This window comes from Martes martes (assembly GCF_963455335.1).
Source record: "Martes martes genome assembly, chromosome: 6".
Classification (NCBI taxonomy): Eukaryota; Metazoa; Chordata; class Mammalia; order Carnivora; family Mustelidae; genus Martes; species Martes martes.
Genome location: NC_137893.1, coordinates 53,633,567 through 53,661,122, shown reverse-complemented (window position 1 = coordinate 53,661,122; position 27,556 = coordinate 53,633,567). Strand labels below are relative to the sequence as shown.

General features: G+C 36.1%; 1 protein-coding gene across 2 annotated transcripts in view; it reads left to right on the top strand.

Moving 5' to 3' along the window:
* Window positions 1-27,279, top strand: part of TAB2 (TGF-beta activated kinase 1 (MAP3K7) binding protein 2) — a 91,323-nt gene extending 64,044 nt beyond the window's left edge. For both annotated transcript variants that reach the window (XM_080805597.1, XM_080805596.1), the window contains exons 4-7: window positions 13,260-13,420; window positions 13,625-13,718; window positions 15,088-15,168; window positions 25,345-27,279. In XM_080805597.1, the coding sequence (XP_080661723.1) occupies window positions 13,260-13,420; window positions 13,625-13,718; window positions 15,088-15,168; window positions 25,345-25,487 (479 nt within the window). In that variant the 3' untranslated portion in view covers window positions 25,488-27,279. The remainder of the gene's footprint in view (window positions 1-13,259; window positions 13,421-13,624; window positions 13,719-15,087; window positions 15,169-25,344) is intronic.
* Window positions 27,280-27,556: the final 277 nt, after the last annotated feature.

The following is a 27,556-nucleotide window of genomic DNA, read 5'->3' as shown; positions in this document are numbered from 1 at the left end:
ATTTTGGCTATTTGTGGTCTCTTGTTCCATATAAATTTTAGAGTCAACTTGTCGATTTCTACAGAGAAGTCAGCTGGGATTCTGATAGGAATTACACTAAAACATTTTTTTTTTTTAAATTTTCAGCGTAACAGTATTCATTGTTTTTTCACCACACCCAATGCTCCATGCAATCTGTGCCCTCCCTAATACCCACCACCTGGTTCCCCAACCTCCCACCCCCCACCCCTTCAAAACCCTCAGGTTGTTTTTCAGAGTCCATAGTCTCTCATGGTTCACCTCCCCTTCCAATTTCCCTCAACTCCCTTCTCCTCTCCATCTACCCTTGTCCTCTATGTTACTTGTTATGCTCCACAAATAAGTGAAACCATATGATACTTGACTCTCTCTGCTTGACTTATTTCACTCAGCATAATCTCTTCCAGTCTAAAATATTTTTCTACATATACTTGATTTAAAAAAAAAAATACAGTCAAAACAAAAGGGTATGTACTGAAAAGTTCCCCTCACCAGAGACAACCAGTAGCTATTCACAAATATTTCATTTCGTATTTTTCTAAAAATTGAAACTGTCTACCAAGCATATATATGTGTATATAAATGTATTTATATACATATATACACATTTATATATACACACATATTTACACCTCTTTTTGTACAAATACAGCATTTTGCTTTTTGCCTTTGTCATTTTTTTGTCTCTGTCTCTTTGAGACTATTCCATGTCAGCAGGTGCAGATCTCTTTTCTTAAAAAATGGCTGCGTAGTATTTTGTACCATAATCCATAACCAGGCCTTTCTTGATAGATAGACCTTAAGGTCTTGTTTTTACAAACTGCTGCAGTAAAAATCCTGTACATACATATTTATGCCCGTGTCCAAGTATGTTGGCAGAAGAGATTAGATTACCAGGAGTGGAACTGCTGTGTCAAAGGATATGTGTATTTTTAATTTTGATAGATACATCATTTAGCGTTGGTTATGCTTCAGTAACAAACTGGCTTTAACAACCGAGGTTTATCTCTAGCTCACTTGCCACTATAGATTAGCTGGTGGTCTCTGTTCTGTATCATCCTCACTTAAGGACCCAGGTTGAGGGAAGCTCCATTCCATGCCTCCATGAGTGGTCAGGCAAGACAAAAGAAATACAGCAAATCGGTACTGATTCCTTAAGCTTCTACCCTGACATATTACTCTTTAGTAAAGCAAGTTACTGAGCCACATCTAACCACATCTGATTGCTAGAGAATGGGGAGGCATAATTCTAATATACATACCCAGAAGGCAGAGAGCCAGAAATATTTGGTGAAGGACACCAATGACTACCACAGAACATGTTGCCAATTTCAAGATTCTATCTACCAGTTTACACTCTCATATTTGTAATTAGGGAACACTTTTGGCAACATTTATAAGGATGTTCCTTTCTTCCCTCCCCTACCCATCTCTATGTAGGTTATTAAAAAATATGTATATATCTTTCTCAGTCTAGCAAGCTAAAATGTATTGTTTCGGATTTTTAAAAATTGCATCTTTAAATATGAGTGAGATTGAGCATCTTTTCCTGTATTAATTTTTAAGCCACTTATATTTTGTGAATTTGCCTGTTTTTGAGTGATACCTGTTCTGTTTTTTTCTAATACATGACTACTTTTAACTTGATCAATAAATTTTTTTGTTTTATAATTTTTTTTTTTACTTTTGTATATTTAAATTTGCCAATCTTTTTTTCCTTTCTTGTTTCTGGGGTATATGTCTTATTTAGAAACTAGCCCTTTGGGGCACCTGGGTGGCTCAGTGGGTTAAAGCCTCTACCTTCAGCTCAGGTCATGGTTTCAGGGTCCTTGGATCGAGCCATTGGGCTCTCTGCTCAGCCGGGAGCCTGCTTCCTCCCTCTCTCTCTGCCTGCCTCTCTGCCTACTTGTGATCTCTGTCTGTCAAATAAATAAATAAAATCTTCTAAAAAAGAGAGAGAGAGAGAGAGGGAGGAAGGAAGAAACTAGCCCTTCACAACATTCCAATATTTCAAAAGACCAGAAGTCTTGCACATACCTTCTCCTAAATTATAGTGATAGTCTTTGAAACTATATAGAACTGGCCTCATTTCTCTTACCTGTGGCAACCCTTCAAAAACTTGAAAATAACTACCATATTCCCCCTTTAAAAGGATAAGCCTTTTTAACTATAAATGTCCCCAGTTTCTTTAATGGTTCATCCATTTGTATTTCTTGGAGGCTCTTTTGGCTTCTCTAAGGGCTGGTTTTCTTTTTCTCTAAAACAAAAATTTTAGATAGTATCTGTATCTTAATGCTGTAAGATTGCATTTAGAATCTTACTTATGTACAAATTAGGCCAAAAAAATGTTTATCTAGCAGAAGTCTCATACTCATCTATTATTAATATGAAGTATAAGTAATTTAAGATTCTTAAAAATAATTACAGGAGTTAAGCCTCATTCCTCATAGTTTTGTTATTTCTGTTACCCAGATTACAGGCCTAGTTGCAGCACTGTTGAAAGATCTGATTTCAGACTCTCCTTAAAAATGGCAAAGTAGATGAAAACATCAAGATGTTTATTTTAATGAGTAATTGCCATCTTTGAATCCTTTGTGACTCCATCACTAAACAAGTGACAATAATTACACATTAGCATATAAAACAAATACCCCTGCTGTCAACAGTTAGAGTCTTTTAGAAAAGTCTTGATTTATTTTAGAAGCTGACATTGTACCTTGTTACGTACAGTCACTTAGGCATGTACCTGACTTGGGCATATAAAATCATTATGACAGACAAAAGTAGAAAAGACATCAGGAATAAATACCCATTATATTTCCAATGGCAAGTTTCTCTCTCTCCTCTCTCTCTCTTTTATAATAAGCGTAAGATCTTTGTATCCATAAATACCTGTTATATTTTCCAGTGGCAAAGGTATTCTTTTAAAATGTGCACTTCATCCTCCCCTTTTTTTTAACTTTTGGAGAAATTAGAGGTCATTTACACTATTAAATACCTAAATTAGTAAAGCTAACATCATCTGAAACTTGAGGTGTGTTTTTCTAATTACAAATAAAGTTGAGTAAGAAATTGTTTCCATTGCTCACTGGAAGTTGACAAAAGCTGGGTAAAGACTAAGCTTTCTAAAACTGCTGCTTAAAAGAAATGCCTAGAGGAGTGGCTTAAGGGCCCTAATATTTGAATTAACTAATAGTTATTTTAACAACCACAAGAGGGAGTTGCATGCTTAAATTACCTTTATCTACTAAAATGTAATTTTGACTGAAAGGATTTCAAAAGGTACTGAATTTTTTTTCTGTTATTCATCTTCCCTTTTTTTGTATTTCAAAGGTAAAATAGATAGGTTTAGAAAACAAAGTCAGGGGCACCTGGGTGGCTCAGAGGGTTAAGCCTCTGCCTTCGGTTCAGGTCATGATCTCAAGGTCTTGGGATCGAGCCCCACATCGGGCTCTCTGCTCAGCAGGGAGCCTGCTTCCTCCTCTCTGCCTGTCTCTCTGCCTACTTGTGATCTCTGTCTGTCAAATAAATAAATAAAATCTTTAAAAAAAAAAAAGGAGAAAACAAAGTCAATGTGTGATCGAGATGTTAAATACATAAGTTATTTTATTTTCTTGGTAGAACTAGCATATTAAAAAAAAGCTACCTTTCTGCATTGTGAGCAACCTAGAAGTCTTGCCATATTTCAACATGTATTCAGTTGCACTGTGATAGATACTAAAGGTAAACATTCAAGGAAACTCTAAAATAAATTTCATGTTTTTGTTTTATTAATATTTCTATCTCTTAGACCAAAAAGTAGTATTTTACTCTGTCATTCATTGAAAGTCAAATTTCATTATTTTGCATTTAACAGATATTTATCAAGTGCGTACAGTTGTCAAGGTTTCATACTAGATACCCCGTGGTACAAAACTGAATTCAGTGTTTACTCTCAAGGAGCTTGAGGTTTAGTTGAGAGATGTACTTAATAATGAAAACTCAAAAATGCTGCATTTTTCCAAGTGTAAAATGAAATGAACTAACAAAAAAAGAAAGTTTCTCCTTTAGTGGGATATTGATTTATATATACAAAGTAATAATATATAAGCTCTTGAAATAGTTCAACTTTGTTTCCTTCCTTGACACTTTACTCATGGTATTATTTAATGTCCTTTGAACAGGGAGTATAGAAATTGACTTAAATTCCTTAACTATTAAAATTATCTTGGGGGTGCCTGAGTGGCTCAGTTGGTTAAGCATCTGACTCTTCAGCCCAGGTCTTCAGCTCAGGGTTATAAATTCAAGCCCTGCACTGGCCTCCACATCCAATCCAGAAAATCTTGGATTCCAGAATAGTAAAAATGTAATTAATGTGTTTTTGGCTGAGTGAAATACTGTTACAATGCAAATATCACAAATAAAACTAAAGCACAGTCTTTACCAATGCCTTATTGTAGTAACTACTCATATATGACTGGATATTATTTTACCAAGGTATGCATGCTTGTATACATTTATATATATGTAATAGTATCTTATAAATATAGTATAGTTATAGTATCTATATACCTATAGTATACTATAGTATCTTATAAATAAAGTATAGTTATAAAATATAAATATGTATCTTCTATATATAGACGCAATTATGTATCTAGGTTTAGGTTTATCTTTAAATTATCCTTGTTCCACATTCAGTGAACTTCTTCAGTTTAAAGGCCAAGGTTTTCTTTCAGTTCTGAAAATCCCCTCCTGATTCCTGTCTCCATTGTCTCTTTCTAGAACTTCTCTTATACAACTATTTGACTCCCTAGACCAGCCTTCTATTTCTCACCTTTAGTCCTCAGATATTCTACCTCCTTATCTTTCCTGTTCTGTATTTGAGTATACTTCCTTAATTTTTGTTCCAACCCAGATATGACATTTTCATTTCGGCAAATGCTGTTTTTAATTTCCAAGAGCTAGTTCTCTAATTCTTTTCTCACAGCAGATTGTTTTATAGGTCTGTGAATATCACAGATCACTTAATGATGCTAATTAGGATTTAAGTTTTTGTCTGTCTCCTGAATTATCTCTGCTTAATCTGGGTTTAATCTTTCTCTTTATCTAGATCTTTTACATGTCAAATGTTACTGAAATTTGTGGTGATCCATGGCTGTTGGTTTATATATAAGAATGAAGGACTGTGAAAGCTAACTCCATTAGGTAAAGCCTGATTCAGACCAAAACTGTCTTTATAAGAATACTGCAATTGGGGCGCCCGGGTGGCTCAGTTGGTTAAGCATCTGCCTTCGGATCAGGTCATCATCTCAAGGTCCTGGGATCCAGCCCCATATCAGGCTCCCTGCTCAGCAGGGAGTCTGCTTATCCCTCTCCCTCTGCCCAACGCAGCTCCCCTGCTCCCCAACTCATGCTTTCTCTCACTCAGTCTTTCAAATAATTTTTTTTAAAAACTACTGTAATTAATTTTCTTCATTATGAGTCTGATAATGGTTCTTAACGTGTATGTACTGTATAATGGTTTATATGGTAAAAGTTAAAATTAGGAGACAGACCACAACTAGAGAACAAGAATTCATTGGCTTTAGCTGAATTTTCATGGTTTACCTTGACACCCCTCTTTTCTTTGTCATTCATCTTTCCCAGATTTCTATCTAAAAATCCCAAGCCACAAATGAAAGTGAACTAGACACATAAAAATTCAGGCCCTTAGAAGAAATAATTGCTAAGAAAGAGAGAGTCATATATCTTTCCTGCTATCTTCAGAGCACTTTTTATTTTGTTTATAATTAACAGACATGCTTAAGAAATCCCGAATAGTCTATAAACTACATTTGTCACTTCTAAGTAATATAGTCATTATAACTCTGCTCTAAGTTTTTGTTTTCACTGGAGAGAAATCTCTCATAAATTCTGAGACTGTGGATTCACAATATTTTACTTTAGGGCTTCAATCTAATCATAGGATATATCTTGCCATTTTCCCCAAAGGCAAGCCATGTCATTAGCCATTGTAAGAACTTCTCTTTTTATGAATGTAATATTTTTTTTCTACTTCAGAAACATTCTGAAGAATTTACTCTTTAACTTCAAAATATCCCCACAACCTTCAGCAGCTCTGGCTCCTTCATTTCTTCTAAATCTTTTTTGAATCAGATTTCTGGCTGTTGTTAAAGGATATCTCCTACTAACATTGGTCTTCTGTCTAGCTCTCAACTCTGTCGTTTACTTTCGTATTTTGATAGAAACATTAAAACTATCATATTGGGGATTACTAATGGAGCTGTGTCTGACTGGAAGAGTGTTCAGCCCCTGTCCTAGAAGGTATGTTCTGAGATACACTGGTTGGAAAAAAAATTTGAATGTTCTTCTATGGTTTTTGAAACAAAGTTGGATGCTAGCGCCCCCCCCACCCCCGTGAATTTTATCATTAAGAAGCCTCTTTATCTCATAACATACTTTGCCCTAAAGTCAATTTTTTTTTTTCCTGAAATGGGTATTATTACACTTGGTTTATTTTGATTTTATACTCGCCTGGTATGTCACTTTCAAAACTTCTCTAGTGGGGGCACCTGGTCACTCAGTTGGATGGGCAACTAGCTTTCAATTTTGGTCTACATCATGATCTCGGATCTTGGTGCCGGGGGATCAAGCTCCCTGTCAGGCTCTGCGCTCAGCAGGGAGTCTCCTTGAGAATTCTGTCTCCCTCTGCCCCTCCCCCACCCCCACTCCCATACATGCCCTCGCTTTCCAAAATAAATAAATAAATCTCTTAAGTAAAAAAAAAAAACTTCTCTACTGGCCAAGATTTTCTCTGTATCTTTGGTTTTTAGTAGTTTGACTATGGTATGTCTGGTTTGTTTTGTTTTAATACTACTTGGAGATCTCTGGGCTTCTTTAATCTGTGATTTGTTGTCTTTCTTTAATTTTAGAAGATATTTTCCCATTATCTCTTCAAATATTTCTTCTGACTTCTTTTTTACTTATGACATGTGTAGTATTAGACTGTTTGATATTTCCTGCATCTCTTGGATGCTTTGTTCTTTTTTTCAATTTTTTCTTTGTGTTTGGGTAATTTCTGTCTCTCAAGTTCACTGATTCTACTGTGTCCAGTGTGCTGGTAAGTCTGTTGAAGGAATCTTTTTTTTAAAGATTTTATTTATTTATTTGACAGAGAGCTGGAAGGGGAACCCAACCAAGGGGAGGGGCAGCAGGAGAGGGGAGAGCAGGCTTCCCACTGAGGAAGGAGCCCGAGGCGGGGCTGGGTCCCAGAACCTTGGGATCATGACCTGAGCCTAAGACAGACACTTAATGACTGAGCCACCCAGGTGCCCCTGTTGAAGGAATCCTTTATCTCTGATGCCATATTTAATTTCCAGCATTTGACTTTTTTTTATAATTTACATTTCTAAGATTATCTCTTCGTTCCTGCCTGTTGTCCACCTTTTTAACTAGATCCTCTAACATATTAATCACAGTTATCTTTAAATTCCATCACGTAGTTCTAGCATCTGGGTCATCTTTTAGTGTGGGTCTGCTGATTGCCTTATCTCTTGGTGATAAGTTGGGTTTTTCTCTTGCTTTTCCATGTGTCTCATAATTTCTTGTTGAATGCCAAAAAAAAAAAAAAGAACAAGAGGCTAGATAAGTAGTATTTACACCCAGGAACAAGAACACCTCTCTTTTCTGTGGGTTATTAAAGGGCTGAGTCAGTTCAGTGAGTTGCGGAGCTGGGTTTCGGTGTTGATGTTGCCTTTAGCGTGCCACAGACTTTGAATATCCCCAGCAATTGACTCCTTTTATTTTGTGTCTCTTCGAGTGGTACCCAAAGCACAAAATATTTATTTCACTTTAGTCCTTTTATTCCTGACCTTTCTGTGCTATGATGAGTCCCCTTCTACTCAAACTTCCTAATATGATCAAGTCTCCACATGATCTGATAAAGGGCCAAATAGTAAATAAACTGTGTATGATTTTGCAGGCCGTGCAATTTCTGTCACAGCTCTTCACTTCTGCTGTTGTAACACAAAAACAGCCACAGACAGTAACTAAACAAGTAAGCTTGGCTGTACTCCGGTAAAACTTTTTTTCCGCAGAGCAGGCAGTGGGCCGTTTTTGTCCAGTGGTCCGCAGTTTGTTGACCACTTGTTCAGGGCCTTGTTCTTGCATGCACACACACACACACACACACACACACACACACACACACCTCCTCCCTCTATAGTGTAAGCTCCACAAGGGCAGGAATTTTTCCTGTTCATTGATTTCATAAGTAGACTCTCAATATATTAAAAAAATGTGTGAATGAATTGTTTTAAATGTGTTTCTTATGATCAGCATATAGCTAAATTTTAAAAATCTAATGTGCAGGTCTCTTGTATCTAAACAAATACATTTAATTAAATTACAGTTGTGATTACTGATATATTTGGAATTATTCTTGTCATAATTTTTTTATTTTCTTTTTTTTTCCTTCTTTCCTGCCATCTAAGTTTAACCAGATAATAATAAGAATAATAATTTCTCCTTTTGTTTGGTCTTTTAATTTAGAAACTGCATTCTATTTAGCTTTCCCTAGTAGTGATCCCTAAATATTTAACGTGTGTGTGTGTGTTTTTTTAAGTAGGCTGCACGCCCAATATGGGGCTTGAGATCAATGACCCCAAGATCAAGAATCACATGCTCTACTGACTGAGCCAGCCAGGTGCCCCAACATCTTGTATATTTGGTTTAGCAACATTTGAGAGTATTCTTAAATACTTTTAAGACCTTAGAATGCCTGTCTGGTCTTCACATTTCCAATTTCTTGTTATTTTCTTTTTTTTTTTTTTTAAGATTTTATTTATTTATTTGACAGACAGAGATGACAAGTAGGCAGAGAGGCAGGCAGAGAGAGAGAAAAGAGGAAGCAGGCTCCCTGCAGAGCAGACAGCCTGATGTGGGACTCGATCCCAGGACCCTGGGATCATGACCTGAGCTGAAGGCAGAGGCTTTTAACCCTCTGAGCCACCCAGGCACCCCTCTCGTTATTTTCTAATGTTTTAGTTTTACTTTTTTCTAAGCAATTTATGCTACCCCACCCACTGCTATTGTCTTTCTCCATTGTTTTAGAGTTAGAACTTTATTTGAATTTATTCATCTGTTCTTTCCTTTTGTATTAATTTCCATCTTATCAAAAAACATTAGTAGTTCTTTCAGCCATAATCTGTGGTTGGCAAATTCCCCTAAACTTTATCTAAAAATGTATTTATTCATCCATGCTCTGATAATCTAGATGATCAAATTATTGCATTATCTTCTGGATTCTGTTATTTCTTTTTCTTAGTTTTGGAAAAATTTCAGCAAGCATCTCTTCAAATTTTGCCTCTCCTCCATTCTTTCTGTTATCTTCTTCTGGAACTCCTTTTTAGACTTACATGAGATTTTTTAACCCCTTTCATGTTTGCTGTTGCGTTATCTCTGTGTGTCTGGGTAAAGATCTTAGATTTATCTTCTAGGTCACTAACTGTGTCTTTGACTTTGTCTAATCTGCTATTTCATCTGTTTGACTTTTTCATTTCACTGACTATATTTCTCATTTCTAGAGTTATTTATGGTACTTTTCCTTTTTTTTTTCTTTCCAATTTTTTATTTAAATTCTATTAGTTTAACACATAGTGTAATATTGGTTTCAGGAGTAGAATTTAGTGGTTCATCACTTACGTAGAACACCCAGTGCTCATCACAAGTGCCCTCCTTAATGCCCATCACGCACTTAGCCCATCCCCCACCTACCTCCCTCCATTAACCCTGTTCTCTGTTTAAGGGTTTCTGACCCTCTGTTTAAGGGTCTCTTATGGTTTGCTACCCTCTTTCTCTCTTTTTTTTGCTATCCTCTTCTTTCTCTCATATGTTCATCTATTTGTTTCCTATACCCCACATATAAGTAAAATAAGATACTTGTCTTTCTCTGACTGACTTATTTTACTTAGTATATCTACCCTAGCTCCATCCAAATTGCTGCAAAAGCAAGATTTCATTCTTTTTGATGGCTGAGTAATATTCCATTGTGTGGTGTGTGTGTGTATCTGTGTGTCTGTGTGTGTGTGTGTCTGTGTCTGTGTACCACAGCTTCTTTATCCATTCATTAGTTGATGGACACTTGGGCTCTTTCCATAGTTTGGCTATTCTTGATAAGGCTGCCCAAACAAAAGGAGAAATTATTGGTCTTGCATGTATCCCCTTTGAATCTGTATTTTTGTATCCTTTGGGTAAATACCTAGTAGTGCAATCTCTCTTTTTGAGGAACTTCCACACTGTTTTCCAGAGTGGCTACACCAGTTTGCATTTCCACCAACAGTGTAAGAGGGTTCCCTTTTCTTTGCATCCTCCCCAACATCTGTTTCCCGTGTTAACTTCAGCCATTCTGACATGTGTGGGGTGATATCTCATTGTGGTTTTGATTTGTATTTCCCTGATGGTGAGTGGCATTGAGCATCTTTTCATGTGTCTATTAGCCATCTGGATGTCTTCTTTGGAAGAATGTCTATTCATGTCTTCTGCCCATTTCTTAACTGAATAGATTATTTGGTTTTGGGATGGTGAGTTTTATAAGTTCTTTGTAGTTTTCGGATGCTAACCCTTTATCAGACACTTCATTTGTAATATCTCTTCCTATTCTGTAACCTGTCTTTTAGTTTAAGTGTGGGGGCTCTTTCCGGGCCATTGATTCTCATGGTAGGTCTTTTTCTTGTTTGGTCATACTTTTCTATTGAGAGCTTCTCTTCATTGAGGATTTTTCCGTATGGATCCCTTAGTAATAGCTCACTGGTAGTGGAAGTGGATTGCTGACAATCAGTTTGCATTTGCTTCTGGCAGAAACTCCAAAGAAATTACTAGCCTGGGGATAATTGTCATAAGAATTTCTCACCCTGTGGTTCACTCTCTGCCTTTACAATATAAATTTTGATCACTCAGATGTCTTATAAGTTGGGTTTCAGTTTCTTAGGAAATCTGTTCTCATCCCTGCTTCACAATATAATACTGAAGAGTACCACAAATGTATATCTTGTTTTATAATTTCAGCGTAAATATAAACCATCATTTAGTCATTAGAGAATATCGAAGGATTTAATCACTAGGGAGAAATTTTTGATATTAATTTTAAGAACTGCTACTTATAAATAATGACAAATTTGAACAAATTTCTAAATAATGCCACTTGAGACACATTGTCAGTACATGGGTGGAGTTTAGAAATGAAGGAAAGTATATTATTCCTCATCTTCCTTTGCCTTGTCCTTCATTCTCACTACAGTCCTGCCTCCAGCTTTTCTTCTCTTTGTGTCCCAGTCAAAAAATAACAGCCTACATCCTCGTCTTCTTTTAGGAGAATGAACAAAGCCTTATTTAGAATTCTTGTATTTTGGAAATAGATGGATAAAACTGCAGTTCACATAAATAAGCCAATTTGAATAAAAGCCTGACAAAACAAGCTTGATAGGAAAGTAACAAAGACACAGCGAGTTTTCAACCAGGAACATGTTTATCTCCAAAAACACCTCCCTGGAGTCACAGAATATGTACTAAAATGGGAGAAAGGTTAACAGTGTTTTAGTGTTTATCAAAAAAGAATCAGCCATGGTTTTTAAAACTTGACACATTATGCCCTAGTATTTATTTCTTCTAATAAATAAGAAAGGAGAATTACAGACGAAGCATCTATGGATTATAACAGTGTCAGATTTTGGTGGGGGTTGGGGGGCAGAATTACCTACCACTTAAGGTTAATTTTGAAGTACTTGAGCCTAACAGCCTCCCCTCTTCCATACCCCAATTCTGGTTCTAGAATACACTGCTAGATTGAATAGCCCAAATATGCCATAGTCTTTTTCTTATTTTTTAGATTCATAAAATTGGAGATTAATTGAAGATGACTATTCAGCATTAATCTAATCTGTTTAATCTACTTGAGTTTTTCATTTTAATAATTAGTTTTCATTTTTAAAGGTTGTTAATTGTACTTTTCTAAATCCACCTGTTTTCTCATGATAGAATCATCCCAAGCTGACTCTTTACAAAAGTGGCTACAGATTATCTTTACTTCCAGTCCAGTACCCTAAAAAGGAGGCTTACATTGTCCAAGGATTAATCACAAGAACATACACTGATTTTTATGACTTAAGAAAGTTTCCCATGCAGTTTATCATTCATGCTACAAGTCTGATTTACATAATTTCTTTCTTTAAAAATCTTAGGAAAATAAGGTCACGTGGGTGTCAGTTAAGTATCCAACTCTTGGTTTCAGCTTGGATCATGATCCTCAGGTCATGAGATCGAGCCCCATGTCATGCTCTGTGTAGAGCATGGAGCCTGCTTAAGATTCTCTCTCCCCCTCTGCCCCTCCCCCCTAACCTGTGCCTGCATGCACTCTCTCAAAAAAAAAAAAAAACCAGGAAACTGTTTTCACAAAATATGAGTGATTTCTCTAAGTGGTATCATTTTTACTTTGTGACTTGAAGAATTTAATACTAACGTTTCACAATTTGGAGCTGCCTAGGTAGCTTAGTTGGTTAAGTGTCCAACTCTTGATTTCAGCTAGGGTCATGGTCTTGGGGTCTTGAGATTGAGCCCCGTATCAGGCTCTGCACTGAATGTGGAGCCTACTTAAGATTATCTCTCTCCCTCTGTCCCCTATCCCCCACCCATGCTCACATGGTTACACTCTCTCTTTAAAAAAAAATTAACAGTTTAATGATAACATTTATATGTTTGAAATTGCTTTGTTTTATTTATTGCATACATCAAAATGGATTTATTTTAACCCACATTCCCTTTTAAAATGTCCGCAAAGTGTTCATATTAGAATACCTTAGCAGAGTCCAACGCATCAGGCTTCTTAGAGTTGAAGGTCTTAACCTTTCAGAGGGTCAGATGTGAATTAAATAGTAGTTAGTAGATTAGTTGACTAGACTGGAGCATTTAGAGAAGTAATAGGCTACTAAAAATACTGTCCTTAGCCAGAAAGGGGGTTTATCCAAACACTTTTTTTAAAAAATTTTAAACAAGTAGCAATGTTTGTCTGCTTAAATAATTAAAATAATTTACAAGTTAAAAATTTTGAAATTTTAAACATTTAAACTCAGAATAGTTTGTTTTAAGGTATCTTGGCATATTCTTGTTTGTTGCAGAAATATTTACTTGTTTTGTTTTCCCAAGGCTGCTTAAAGGTTAACTGACTAAAGTGGGTGGGTCCTCATGTTTACTAATATGTGTTGCAGCTCTGTTGGTACACCAGAAGGCCAGAATGGAACGACTTCAAAGAGAACTTGAGATTCAAAAGAAAAAGCTGGATAAACTAAAATCTGAAGTCAATGAAATGGAAAATAATCTAACTAGAAGGCGCCTGAAAAGATCAAATTCCATATCCCAAATACCTTCAGTAAGTCTGTAACTCTTGTGACCTCTGTGCTTCAACGTGAGAATAGGCGATCTGTCGTAAGTGTAAAAAGCTGATCTGGTTTTTTTAGAAGTGCTCTCAATTCATACTTGTTTCTTTGCCCTTACCCTCCCCTGCCAAACTCCACTCTTAACTAATGACAAGAGAATTCAATGTAGATCCTTCTCACACGGAATTATTTTTCAGCTCGAAGAAATGCAGCAGTTGAGAAGTTGTAATAGACAACTCCAGATTGACATTGACTGCTTAACCAAAGAAATTGATCTTTTTCAAGCCCGAGGTAAAGTTCAATACCTATTCAACTGAAATTCATTGTATTAATTTACTAACTCTTTTCCTGTGGCTGAATACAAACTTAGCAGTTATAATCTTAAATTGTCTCAGATTTGACTTTGGAGCCAGAAAGTACTAAAAACTATTGTGTTTTTCTCCCTGCCCCCTCTTCCAGAAGAAATTATGTATTTGGCTTATGAATAATTTGATAAAATTTGTATTATTCCAACCTGCTCTATTCTCATGTTAAGGGAAGACAGTGATTAGTATGTCTGGCTATATTGTCAAAAGTATTGCTGTTAAATATTAGTAGAATGTATAAATATTTTTATAATATTTAATAAGGTTAAAATATAGGTACTCATGTCTTTTTCCTATTTCCTTTTTTCCTTTTATCTTTCTAGAATCATGCTTTATCATGCCTTTTTTTTTTTTTTTTTGAGAATCATGCTTTTAAGAACATAGTTAAAAAGGCATCCCCACCCTAATGGCACTTTCTTAATTGATAAAACAGAGAAGGGAATAAAAATGTGGCTTACACATTTTTAGAACAAGGATAGCTTATTATGAAAACTTGAGCTATTCCTGATAAGCAATAGTTGGTTACTGGAGCAAAAAATCTCGACAATTTAAGTCAGTTCCGTAGACAACTAACAGGAAGTTTTATAACTTAAACCTAATGCTAAAGTTAGGGAAATAATAGAAATATATGAAATGGAAAAGACAGGATAAGAGAAGGAAACCAACAAAAAAGAAGTCCTTAATTACTCTTTTTAAATGTGTGCTGAAAATCCGTCAAGTTGAAAGATTATAATGTTGTATTTTCCTTTAAAACCTCCGTAAGTCATGTATCTTGAAATATTCTCTGACGATGTTGTGTTTAAAGCGAGAAAAAGGAATTTAGTGCTGATCTAGCAACCATAGTCCTTAACTTATTCCTTTTGTCATCTGAACCATTATATTTAATTAGTGCAAGGTTTTTAATACTTATTTGGGGCCAAGCTATTTATTTAGTGGCTTGAGACCATGTTTGATCATTTGAAATTATATTTTAAATTGTTAAATTTTAAGTTATTTTAACTTGGCACATAGAACAATGGTCTAGTTGTAATTCTGTTACTGTCTTACTAACAGTTAAGTTTGACTTCTTCCCCCGTTTACCACTTAAACTTCTGTTGTGAGTACTATATTATACCTGCCTCAGCTGTTTTGACATCCTTACATGTAATTTGAGATTAGAGGTGCAAAATAAATGAAAGCATTTCTTCTATTTATACTGTGATATTTTTTTAGAAAGAAAATAATTTGCTTTTTAAAAAACAATTAAATATTTTTGAGCTATAAACATTGATACATTTACTTTTTATATATTTCAGGACCACATTTTAATCCCAGCGCTATTCATAACTTTTATGACAATATTGGATTTGTAGGTCCTGTGCCACCAAAACCCAAAGGTTAGTGTATGCATTAAGTGTGAAAACTGTTACATTTTGAAAATCAAGATTTTAGAAAATTTTGTTCTTAGCAGCCTTCCATTCTGTAAGTGCTTCAAACTTTGGCATTCATGGATGAATTCATTAGGAAGATAGTTGCTTATTTTCACTTACATGCTGGGGATGGGGGAGCATGCAGAAGTGTAATGTACTTAGCTCTTTAAAAGTAATATTCATGTCCTTAGGATTCATTACATACTCCTAAAATAGCAAGTCTTGGGAAAAAAATAATCAGGTGCAAAAATTTATACTCTTTAAAATTTTAGATAACTGATAAGAACAATACTTTAGGGAAGTTTATTTTTCATGAGTATTTTGTTTAATTTATGCATAATTCTGTATAATCACAATACTCTGAATTTCAAATGAATGATTATTGAAAATTATCACCTACTATCATTTTACATCATTGGTAATCAGATTTGTATACATATGTAATGAAGGTATGTCAAAATATGTGTGTGGATTTTTTTACTCTAGGAATTAAAATAGAGAAATGAGAAAGAATAGATATGTTACTAACTCTTTGGTTTGTTACAAGACTTTTCACAGTCTCATTCAATATCCTGTTCTCTCCACTCCCTCATTTTTGTTTAAATATAATTTGATTAGGACTAGCCGTATCTTCATGATGTGTTTGTTTAATGTTTCTAAACATAGATAGGTGGAATGCAGTGAACTATTATTACAGAAGAGCAAAAGTGAGATTATTTTGTCACAGTAAGCAGTGGTTAAAATACTAGATGCCATTTGGACTTTAATTGAATAAAGGGATAAAGAGAACAGTGGCAAAACCTAGCTCCTTAAAATAAGCAAAGTGGGTATTTCCAGACTCTGAATGAGAGTTACTTTAATATGATCTTTTCACTCTCTTAAAAATTAACTAGATTTTTTCTTTTGAAAAGATTTCCTATTTTGCTTCAGCATAATCCACTACTTACGTGTTGAATGTAGGAGAAAGTATATGGAGGTTACGTGGAAAATAGATGAAATAAGATTGGTCTTGACAATTTGAAGCAGGATAAGAACATGAGGGTTTATTTCACTATGCTCTATATATAAGTGTGAAGTTTTTCATGGCGATAAAAAGTAAGGAAAGCTAGAACAGTAGAAAGCACAGATGGAAGCCTTTCCTTAAATTTTTTTTTTTTTAAGATTTTATTCATTTGAGAGAGATACAGACAGAGATGGGGGTTGGGGGAGAGAGAGAGAACCCACAAGCAGGGGAAAAGGCAGAGGAAGAGGGAGAAGCAGACTCCCTGCTGAGCTGGAAGCCCGACATGGGGCTCAATCCCAGGACCCGGAGATCATGACCTGAGCCAAAGGCAGAGGCTTAACCATCTAGCCACCCAGGCGCCCCTTTCCTTAAATTTATAATATGTCAAGGGGAGGGATCCAAGATGGTGTCATATGAAGAACCTAAACCCACCTCTTCCCATGGACATACCATATCTACACCTCCTGAAGAACTGAGGGCTGATTAAACAGCTTCTGCACAATAAAGGATGGAAGTACCACATAGCCATTGGAAGGAGAGATGGAGACACAGTAACCGTGGGAACCCCAACCCCGACACTGTGAACTGCAGACAGAGAAAGAGCACTGAGGGACCCATGCACAGATCTTCCCACCTTGCCCCCCCCCCGCAACAAAAAAGCTGTAATTTAAAGGGCAACTAGAGGGGCACCTGGGTGGCACAGTCAGTTAAGTGTCTGCCTTCAGTTCGGTCATGGTCCTGGGGTCCTAGGATCCCACATCAGGCTCCCTGCTCAGTGGGGAGTCTTCTTCCTCTCCCTCTGTCCCACCCCCACTTGTGCTTTCTCTCTCTCAAATAAATAAATAAAAATCTTTTTAAAAAATAAAATAAAGGGAGACATATTAGTGAAAAAAACCCATATACCAACTCTAGAGCTTCTACCAAACGGTGGAGAACTGCTGGAACTTTCTCTGGAGTCAGAATTGCAAGCAAGCACCATGTTTACCTTCTCCCACCTCCTTGATAACATAAATGGGAGTAGATTCTAGCCACTGTAGCCAGCCTACCCTCTCAGCAGGACTTGTGCCTCTTCCCCCCAATTAGCTCCAGCCATCCCTCCAAAATAGCCCCCTGTACCCATGCCCACCTGAGCTCTGGCCATCCCACCACTAGTGCACACTAGTGCACCCTCAGCCTATACCCAGTGCAGCTCCAGCCATCCTACCAGGGCATCACTTCACGGAGTACCCTCAGACTTAGCTCACACTTCCTACAGCTACCACCAGCCAGCCAAAGCTGCTAGGCACATGCAGTCTATACAGGGACCTTTCTACACAGAGCCTCTCCTTCCTGACTGGGAGAGGTAGCTCTGTTGCCTCATTCATAGAAACAAACACAGAAAGTCAAACAAATGAGACAGAGGAATGTGCTACAAACAAACAAATTCAGAAAAGGAACTAAATGAAACAAATAAACAATCTACTTGATAAAGAATTTAAAGTAATGGTCATAAAGATGCTCATAAAACTTGAGAGAAGAGTGGTTGAGTTCACTGAGAACTTCAACAAAGAGATAAAAAATATAAAAAGAATCAGAGTTGAAGAATACAAGTAGTGAAATAAAAAATACACTGGAGGGAATCAGCTGCAGATTAGAGGATGCAGAGGAACCGATCAACTATCTAGAGCCAGGGTAATAGAAAGCACCCAAGCTGAACAGCAAAAAGAAAAAAGAATGTTAACAAATGAGGACAGGTTAAGAGACCTCTGGGGCATCAAGAATAATAACATTCACATTATAGAGGTCCCAGAAGGAGGAGAGAGAGAGAGGAAGGGGCAGAAAACTTATTTTAAGAGATGATAGTTGAAAACTTCCCTGACCTGGGGAAGGAAACATAAATCCAGGTTCAGGAAGCACAGAGAGTCTCAAAAAAGATGAGCCCAAAGAAGTTCACAACAAGACACAGAATTAAAATGTCAAAGATTAAAAGTAGAGAGTCTTAAAAACAGTAAGAGAACAGGAACTAGTTTTATATAAGGAAAACCCCCACGAGACTATCAGCTGATTTTGCAACAGAAGCTGCAGCCAGAGGGGGTGGCATGATATATTCAAAGTGCTGAAAGGAAAAAACCTACAACCAAGATACTATTCAGCAAGGTTATCATTTAGAATTGGAAAGCTAGAGTTTCCCAGATAAACAAAAGTTAGAGTTCATCACCACTAATCCAGCCTCATAAGAAATGTTAAAGGGACAAGAAAAGGCCATAACTAGAAATAAGAAAATAATGAAATGAAAAAATTTTCCAGGTGAGACAAAACATACAAAGATAGTTGATCAATTGTTTATAAAGCTTAGTATGAAGACAAAAGTGGTAAACTCAACTATATCTTTAAAAAAATTAGTTAAGGGACTCACAAAATAAAAAGACATAAAATAGAACATTTACATAAAACACAGAGGAGAAAGTAAAAATGTAGTACTTTTAGCGTGTGTTTGAACTGCAGTGATCATCTGCTTCATAGGGACTGCTATATACTTTGGATGTTACATACAAACTTCATGGTAACCACCAACCAAAAACCTACAATAGATACACAAAAAATAAAGAGAAAGGAATCCAAGCATAACATTAAAGAAAGTCATCAACACAAGAAAGGAACATAGGAGAACTACAGAAACAACCAGAAAACAACAAAATGGCAATAAGTACATACCTATCAGTAATTACTTTAAATGTAAATGTTCTGAATCCTCCAGTCAAAGAGATATAGGGTGACTGGATGGTAAAATAACAAGGCTCATCTATATGCTCCCTGCAAGAGACTCACTTCAGACCTAAAGATACTGACTAAAAAGAAAGGGATGGAAAAAGATACTCCATGCAGATTGAAGCAAACAAACTGGGGTAGCAGCACTTACATCACACAAAGTAGACTTTAAAACAAAGACTGTAATGAAACAAAAAAGGACATTATGTAATGATAAGGAAGGAGATCAACAAAAGGATATTACAATTGTAAATTTCTATGCACCCAGTAAAGGAGCACCTAAATATATGAAGCAAATATTAACAGACATAAAGAGAAAAATTGATAGTGATACAATAATAGTAGGGAACTTTAACCGTATACTCACATCAATGGAGAGATTTTCCATACAGAAAATAAGGTAACAGTGTCTTATGAACAATCCATTAGAACACATGGACTTAACAGATAGATAGAGAACATTTCATCCAAAAACAACAGAATATATAATGTCAAGTACGCATGGAACATTCTCCAGGAGAGATCACATGTTAGGCCACAAAACAGGTCTCGATGAACTTAAGAAGACTGAAATCATGTCAAGCATCTTTCCAACCACAGTGCTATAAAACTAGAAGTCAATTACAAGGGAACAATTGGGGGAAAAAAATATGTGGAGACTGAACAACATATTAAACAATCAGTACATCAGTGAAGAAATCACAGAGGATATCAAAAAATACCTGGAGACAAATGAAAATGGAAGCACAGGTTCACACATTCTCTGGAACATAGCAAAAGCAGTTCTAAGAGGGAGGTTTATGGTGATAGAGGCCTACCTCAAGAAACAAGAAAAATCTCAGATAATCTAACTTTATACCTACAGGAACTAGAAAAAGAACAAGCAAAGCCCAAAGTTAGTAGAATAAAGGAAATAATAAAGATCAGAGTGGAAATAAACAAAAATAGAGCTAAGAAGAAAGAAAAAGCGCAATGAAACCAAGATCTGATTCTTTAAAAACATAAACAAAATTGATAAACTTTAACCAGACACATCAGGAAAAAAGAGAGGGCTCAAATAAATAAAATAAAAAATGAAACAGGAGAAATAATAACCAACACTACAGAAATACAAAGGGTTATAAGGGATAACTATAAAAAGTTTTATGCCAAGATTTTAACCACCTAGAAGAAATGGATAAATTCCTAGAGATAAACACTATTCCAGAAATAAACACTATTTCTTCCGAATCAGGAAGAAATAGAAAATCTGAACAGACCGATTACTAGTAACAAAATTGAATCCAGAATCAAAAAAAAATCAAACAAAAGTCCAGGACCAGGTGGCTCCACAGGTGAATTCTGCCAACATTTAAAGAAAAGTTAGTATCTATCCTTCTCAAGCTATTACAAAAAATAAAAGAGGAAGGAAGACTTCCAAATTTATTCTGCGAGGCCAGCATTGCCCTGATAAACAAAACCAACAAAGATACTACCAAAAAAAGAGAATTATAGGCCAGAATCCCAGATGGACATAGATGCAAAAAATCCTCAACAAAATATTACTAAATGCATTTCAACAATACAGTGAAAGGATCATCTGCCACAATCAAGTGGGACTCATTCTAGTGACACAAGGATGGTTTAATATCTGCAAATCAATCAGCATGATACAAGGAGTATAGCTCAGGGGTAGAGCATTTGACTGCAATCAGCATGATACACCACCACATTAACAAAGTGATACAGAAAAAGTATTTGACAAAACTCAACATTACTTCATGATAAAAACTCAACAAAGTGGGTTTGTAGGGAACATACCTCAAAAAATAAAGGCCATATATGGTAAACCTGTAGCTAACATGATAATCACTGGTGAAAAACTGAAAGCTTTTCCTCTAAAATCGGGAAGAAGACAAGGATCCCCACTTTTGCCATTTTTATTCAACATTTATTCAACTGTAAGTTCTAGCTGCAGCAATCAGACAAGAAAAAGTAAAGTATCCAAGTTGATAAAGGAGTAAAATTGTCACTATTTGCAGATGACATGATGCTATATATAGAAAACCCTGAAGACTCCACCAAAAAAACTATTAGAACTAATAAATGAATTTAGTAGAGTTGCAGGACACAAAAATTAATTTGCAGAAAAATCTGTTGCGTTTCTATACACTAACAACAATGTAGCAGAAGAGAAATTAAGAGAACAATCCCATTCATAGTTACATCAAAGAAAACTAAAATACCTGTAAATAAATTTAACCAAGGAGGAAAAAATACCTGTACTCCAAAAACTGTAAGACGTTGATGACAGAAATTGAAGACAGCACAGACAAATGGAAAGATATACCATGCTCATGAATTGGAAGAACTGACACTGTTAAATGTCTGTACTACCAAAGCAATCTACACCAAGAGTCAGTGTAGTCTCTACCAAAATACCAGTGGTATTTTTCACAGAACTAGAACAAATAAGCCTAAAATTTGTATGGAACCCAAAAGACCCCAGATAGCCAAAGCAACCTGGAGAAAGAACAAAGCTGGAAGTATCACAATCCCAGATTTCAAGATATGGTACTGGCACGAAAATAGACACATAGACCAATGAAACAGAATAGAGTGCCCAGAAGTAAACCCACACTTAAATCATCAGTTAATCTACAGCAAAGGAAGTGGAGGGAAAAAAAAAGTCTCTTCAGTTAATTGAGAATATTAGACTGCTTTGTGCAAAAGAATGAAACTGGACCACATATATCATATATAAAAATAAGCTCAAAATGGATTAAAACCTATAGGTAAGACCTGAAACCGTAAACTCTTAAAACATAGGCAGTAATATCTTGAATATTGGCCTTAGCAATATTTTTCTAGATATGTCTCCTCAGGCAAGGAAAACAAAAGCAGTTGTCAAACTAAAAAGCTTTTGCATAGCTGGGAAATCACCAGCAAAACAAACAGGCAACTACTGAATGGGAGGAGATATTCACAAATGATGTATCTGATAAGAGATTAATATTTAAAATATATAAAGAACTCCTACAACTCAACACCAAAAAACCCCCAAATAATCCAATTTTTTAAATGGGCAGAGGATTTAAATAGACATTTTTCCAACAAAGACATGCAGATGGCCAACAGACACATGAAAAGATGCTCAGTATCACTCATCATAAAGGGAAATGCCAGTCAAAACTACACTGAGATAACACCTCACATCAGTCAGGAGTGGCTAATATCAAAAAGACAAAAAAATTTTAAAACAATAAAAAAAAAGACAAGAAAAAACAAAGTACTGATGAGGATGTGGAGAAAAGGGAACCCTTGTGCACTGTTGGTGGGAACTTAAATTTGTGTAGCTACTGTGGAAAACAGTATGGAAGTTCCTCAAAAATTAGAAATCCCATGCAGCGTAGTAATTCCATTGCTGGTATTTACCCAAAGAAAATGAAAACAGTAGCTTGAAAAGATACATGCATGCCTATGTTTTTTGCAGCATTATTTATAATAACCAAAATACGGAAGGAACCTAAGTGTCCATTGATAGATGAATGAATAAAGATGGGTTGTGTGTGTGTATGTGCACACATGCACACAGTGGAATATTACTCAGCCATAAAGAAGAATGAAATCTTCCCATTCACAACAGCATGAATGAACCTAGACAGTATTATGCTAAGTGAAATAAGACAGAGATAATATACCATATGAGTTCACTTATATGTGGAATCCAAAAAATCAACAGCAACAACATCTATTTTAGATTCAGACTAATAAATACAGAGAACAATCTAATGGTCACTGGGGTGGGGAGAGATGAGCAAAGTAGGTGAAAGGGATTAAGTGGTACACACTTCCAGTTATAAAATAGATTAAGTCACAGGGATGAAAAGTACAGCATAGAGAAAGAATATAGTCAATAATATTGTAATAACTTTGTACAGTGACAGATGGTAACTACATCATGGTGAGCATTGTATAGTATATAAAATTGTTGGATCACTCTGCTGTACCCCTGAAACTAATATAACATTGTGTGTCAACTATACTTCAACTTAAAAAGTTTATAACATGTCAAATTTGAAATATAGTAGTTATTACCCAAAAAAGGAAAACAGGAAAAAAATCTATTGAAAGCTTTTCCACAAAAGATAGAAGCTTTTGTGTGCTTCTATCTGTTTATGCTATTTTGGAGAAATATAGAATCAAACATTTTGCCTTCAGCTAAAATAAAGAATTATTAGTTTCATTTATAGAGATTTATTTAATTAGAACTGATTTTGCATTTCTGCTTTACACTGCAGTGTTTTGTTTTTTTAAAATAGCTAAAATTACTGCGGAAATCACAAGCCAACCTTTGCAGTCTAACTTCCTCTTACATTCTGGTTTCCAAATACCTCTAATAAAAAGATTTGTAAGTTTAACTACCAAAGGAGATTGTGCAGGTATAAGAAAACCATTGGAGATTTTTCATTAAAAAAAAAAAAGTATATGTTCCCTATTGATTGCCTTGGATATTACTTCAATAATGAAGAAGGTGCTGATATTTAATAATAGATTAAAGTATTAATAGAAATAGTCCACGTTCCTAAAAACCTTTGTAGTTAAGTAGAAAACGTAGACAGTTTTTAAATGTGCCAGGTAGGAATATTTTCTAAGACCTAAGTGAGACCAAAATTCTAGGAAGTAGGATGGAGCCCCAGATTAAAACAATCAGTCCATAAAATGTTTCCCAGGTATGAAGTGTAAAATCATTGTATATGGTAAAAAGTCAAAACAAAATTTTAACTATTTTAATATGGTTTAAGAAATATTAACTAGTATTGTCAGAGTCTTGATTTTTCCAATATTTTTACTTAGATATGCCTTAGATATTTTCTTACTACTCAATTATATTACTCAAAAAAAAAATCATTTTATAAATAGCATTCTCAAGTTGCTCTTGAATGTGGCAAAAAGTGTCATGATCCCTAAAAATTGTGAACAGTGCCTAAAGTTGAAAATTTTGCAATAAAGTGTTCCTTAAGACTAATCAGTAAATAAGATGCTGCTAAAGGGGGACAGAAGGGTGCCTGGGTGGCTCAATCAGTTAAGCATCCGCCTTCATTTCAGGTCATTGATTATTAGGTCCTGGGATTGAGCCCTACGTTGGGCTTCCTGCTCAGCAGGGAGTCTACCCTGTCTCTTTCCAATAATTTTAAAATATACATTTTTTTAAAAATAATGGGACAGAATGCCAAACATCACTTAATGATTTTACATTTGTTATAAAAGCGTGACTTCCTCTATTTTGCCTGCTAGAAAAAAAATATCATTTTGCCTGCTAGAAAAGATATCATTTAGTTACCAACTCAGTAGAGTAGGTGGAATTTGCAAATTAGTATACAGTGTCTTAACATAGTGTAAGTCTTTACGTTGTAAACCTTGAGAGCTCCAACAGTGCATGCTCCTTTTACTTTAAACCTCCCCAAACTAATTTGTAGGAATATTATCCTGAATTTCTCATGGGATCATCCCTCAAAAAAAGTAGTTTCATAAATGTAATTTCATCTTAGACACAACCTTGGAGGAATGTAATCATTCTTTAAATTTAAGACACATTAATCCTTTCAAACACTCTGGAACTTTGGCGTCTTAAAGCTGCAGTGGCTTCACTTCATAGGAAATAATTAGACCTGAAGGGTGTGTGGTTTATCTAAGATCACAGAAGAGAAAAGTGAGAAAGTGAGTAGCAGAGTCAGGAGCAGAACTCCATTCTCACAAACCTCAATCTAGGGTTCTTTCTAACTGTTCTGTAATAAATATGATTTTAAAATAAAATGAGAAACAAAGGTAGAATTTTTACACTGATAAACTTCTCCAAATCTATTGTTGAGATATAGTTAAGATTTCAGAAATTAGCCCATCTTTCTATTTTTATTTGTGTTGTTCACAGCTTATATTTTTAGCAAATAGAGAATATTTAACAAAAATGTCCACTCCTGGTAGAAAACAGAAATACAAGTTCTTCATCAGTGGGGAACAAAAATCTAACTTTAACGAGACACAGACTTACTGTCAGTATGGTGGTAGGACACCTTTTCACAGTCCTAAGGTGACATTATGGGAATCTTTGCTGTTGGTTCCCATATGAGTTGATTTCCCTTTTCTCCTGCTATCAACTGGAGAAAATGATGCTCTTTTCCCCCGAAGGAGGCAGTGAGGTGACCCCATCGTGTCTGTGTCTGTGTTCCCCAGCGGAGAAGTACCAGCTTGCTGGAGGTGGGTGCGGATCAGGCATGGGAGTCAGTGTCCGCTGGACGCTCATTGGTCAACAGGCTGCTTAGTGCTGTGCAGTCCAAACGGTGCTTCAAGTTGCCAGTAATTTACGACTCTGCAATTGTTTGCTTCTAAGACAATTCTTTGCCTCCTTACAGATCAAAGGTCCACCATCAAAACACCAAAGACTCAAGAAGCAGAAGATGATGAGGGGGCTCAGTGGAATTGTACTGCCTGTACTTTTTTAAACCATCCAGCCTTAATCCGCTGTGAACAGTGTGAGATGCCAAGGCATTTCTGAGCCAAAAGGCCCTTTAGCTCTAAAACCACATCAGAAGTTCCAGAAACTAGTCTGTCATCAGGGGAAAAGTTTCACTGCTACGTAGGATTTTTGTCAAATTGAAGGTGTGCCGAGATGGTGTTGTGCTAATGTTAAATGTCAACCCACAGAGCTAATAATACCTCAGTCTAATGTCATGGGCAGTTGAAATTCATCACATGAAAGGGAATCTGCTGAGAGAATCGGTTGCCCACTGCCTAACCATGTACAGTGTTACCAGTAGCCCATTGAGATATTCATGCCCAGGTGTGCCCAGTACCTTTTCCCCCTCATGTCACTACTGAATTTTGACAGGAGGAAGGAATAGAACGATGGCTTTTTTTTTCAAAGCTCTCGGTGAAACACTACAAACATGAAGAAAAGGAACAAGGTTTAACTATTTAAAAACTGTTTGCTGCCGCACGGTGCCAACGGATAGGGGAAGAACTTCGTTAATCTGTGGTACTCTTGGCCTCGTCCTTGTCTTCCCTGAAAACGTCTCCACTCTGTGAAGCCAGCATCTGGGGTCTAAAGATGAAAAGGAAAGCAGCATGCATTGTCTGTACAAACATGCAGTGAAATGTCCCAAAGCTTTTCCTACTGTACAGATCTCTCGAGTCTGCTTTAAGTGATTTCTTTTCTTATTATTTTCTTATATTTCTATATGTATAGCGTAATAGTCTTTTGTTAACTAATTTTCTTTTCTCCTGTTAGTGATTAAGCACGATCATGTCCCTTTTTAAGCCTTACCTGAGAGAAGCAGTGCCTTAAAATAAAAAAGCATTAATGAAACTGTGCACAAAATAACTCTCCTCCACTCACTCTGTACTTTGCCCTCCTGAGTGCCGATGTTCTGTGAAGACGTGCAGACGCTGCGCGCTGACCTGCAGGAAATACTACGAGCCATAGGTTCTCAGTCACACTCTGTCTGCCGACTTCAGCAGTGGGTGGCGCAGCACACTGACCTTCCACAGGGAAGCTTGAAACAAAAGGTATTTTTAACCCACTGACAGAGCACCAAGGTTAAGCTTGCTTCATCTGCCTGGTGTCCCACAGAACCTCCGCAAGAGATCACTATGGAGAAAGTACGGTTCTCAAAACCAGCAACAGCAGCAGTACCTACCGCCCTGGTGCAGGGAGAAGTTTAAATGCTTTCCTGTCGGGGCAGTCCGTCTCTAAACCTGACTTGGTGGCAGTATCATGTGTATTTATGAAATGAGGCTAGTCATATTTAGGACAACTGAAGGAAAGCTGGAAAAAAGAAAAACAAGCAAACTTGAACACTGAAGCAACCTCAAGCATCTCTTTATTTTGATATATTTTTATAAGGAAAATAAATATTCAGATGATCGGGAGTGTATATAACTAAATGAAATCGAGAAAAAGAAAGAACAGTATGCCTTTTAAAAACAGAATTATGAAATTATATGTCAGTGCTTAGAATGGGGCTAAGGGAAGTGCTGAAACGTAGCAAAAGGGAGGAGGTAATGTTGACTGTCACCCATTGTAAATGTCTGCAAATGGATATTTTTTAAATAAGCAGGATTATTACAGGTGATCTATACAGAGCCTTGACTTCCAGGCTTTGCATCTTGTATATGGGAAGAAATATGACAATCCTAGTTAATTAGACCATAGACCCAAAGCCCTTACATTTGATGCATTTTGTTTTAAAACTAGGCCTTGTTTTTCAGCTTCATCTGCAGTTCTATGTGAAGATTGATAAATCAGTTTTTACTTGTTTTATTAATAAAACGTAATTTGGATATCTTGAGTTGATGGTTTTGTGATTTAGCTGGGTAAACTATCTTTGTAACAGATAAGTTATTTATAAAAATTAAAAAAACTTATATTCTAATGTGGATTTTGTGACTTGTTTTTAAAAGTTTGTGGGCTAGAAGACAAGTTATATCCCAGCAGAACACTTGATAGCTAATTGAAATCAGAGAAAACTCATCCTCTAGAGTCTTCTCGTGACATCCTAGCATTCAGCTGTATTTCTTGGATTGTTGTTCTCAGTTCCCCCAAGCTTTTTAACTAATGAAAGAGAG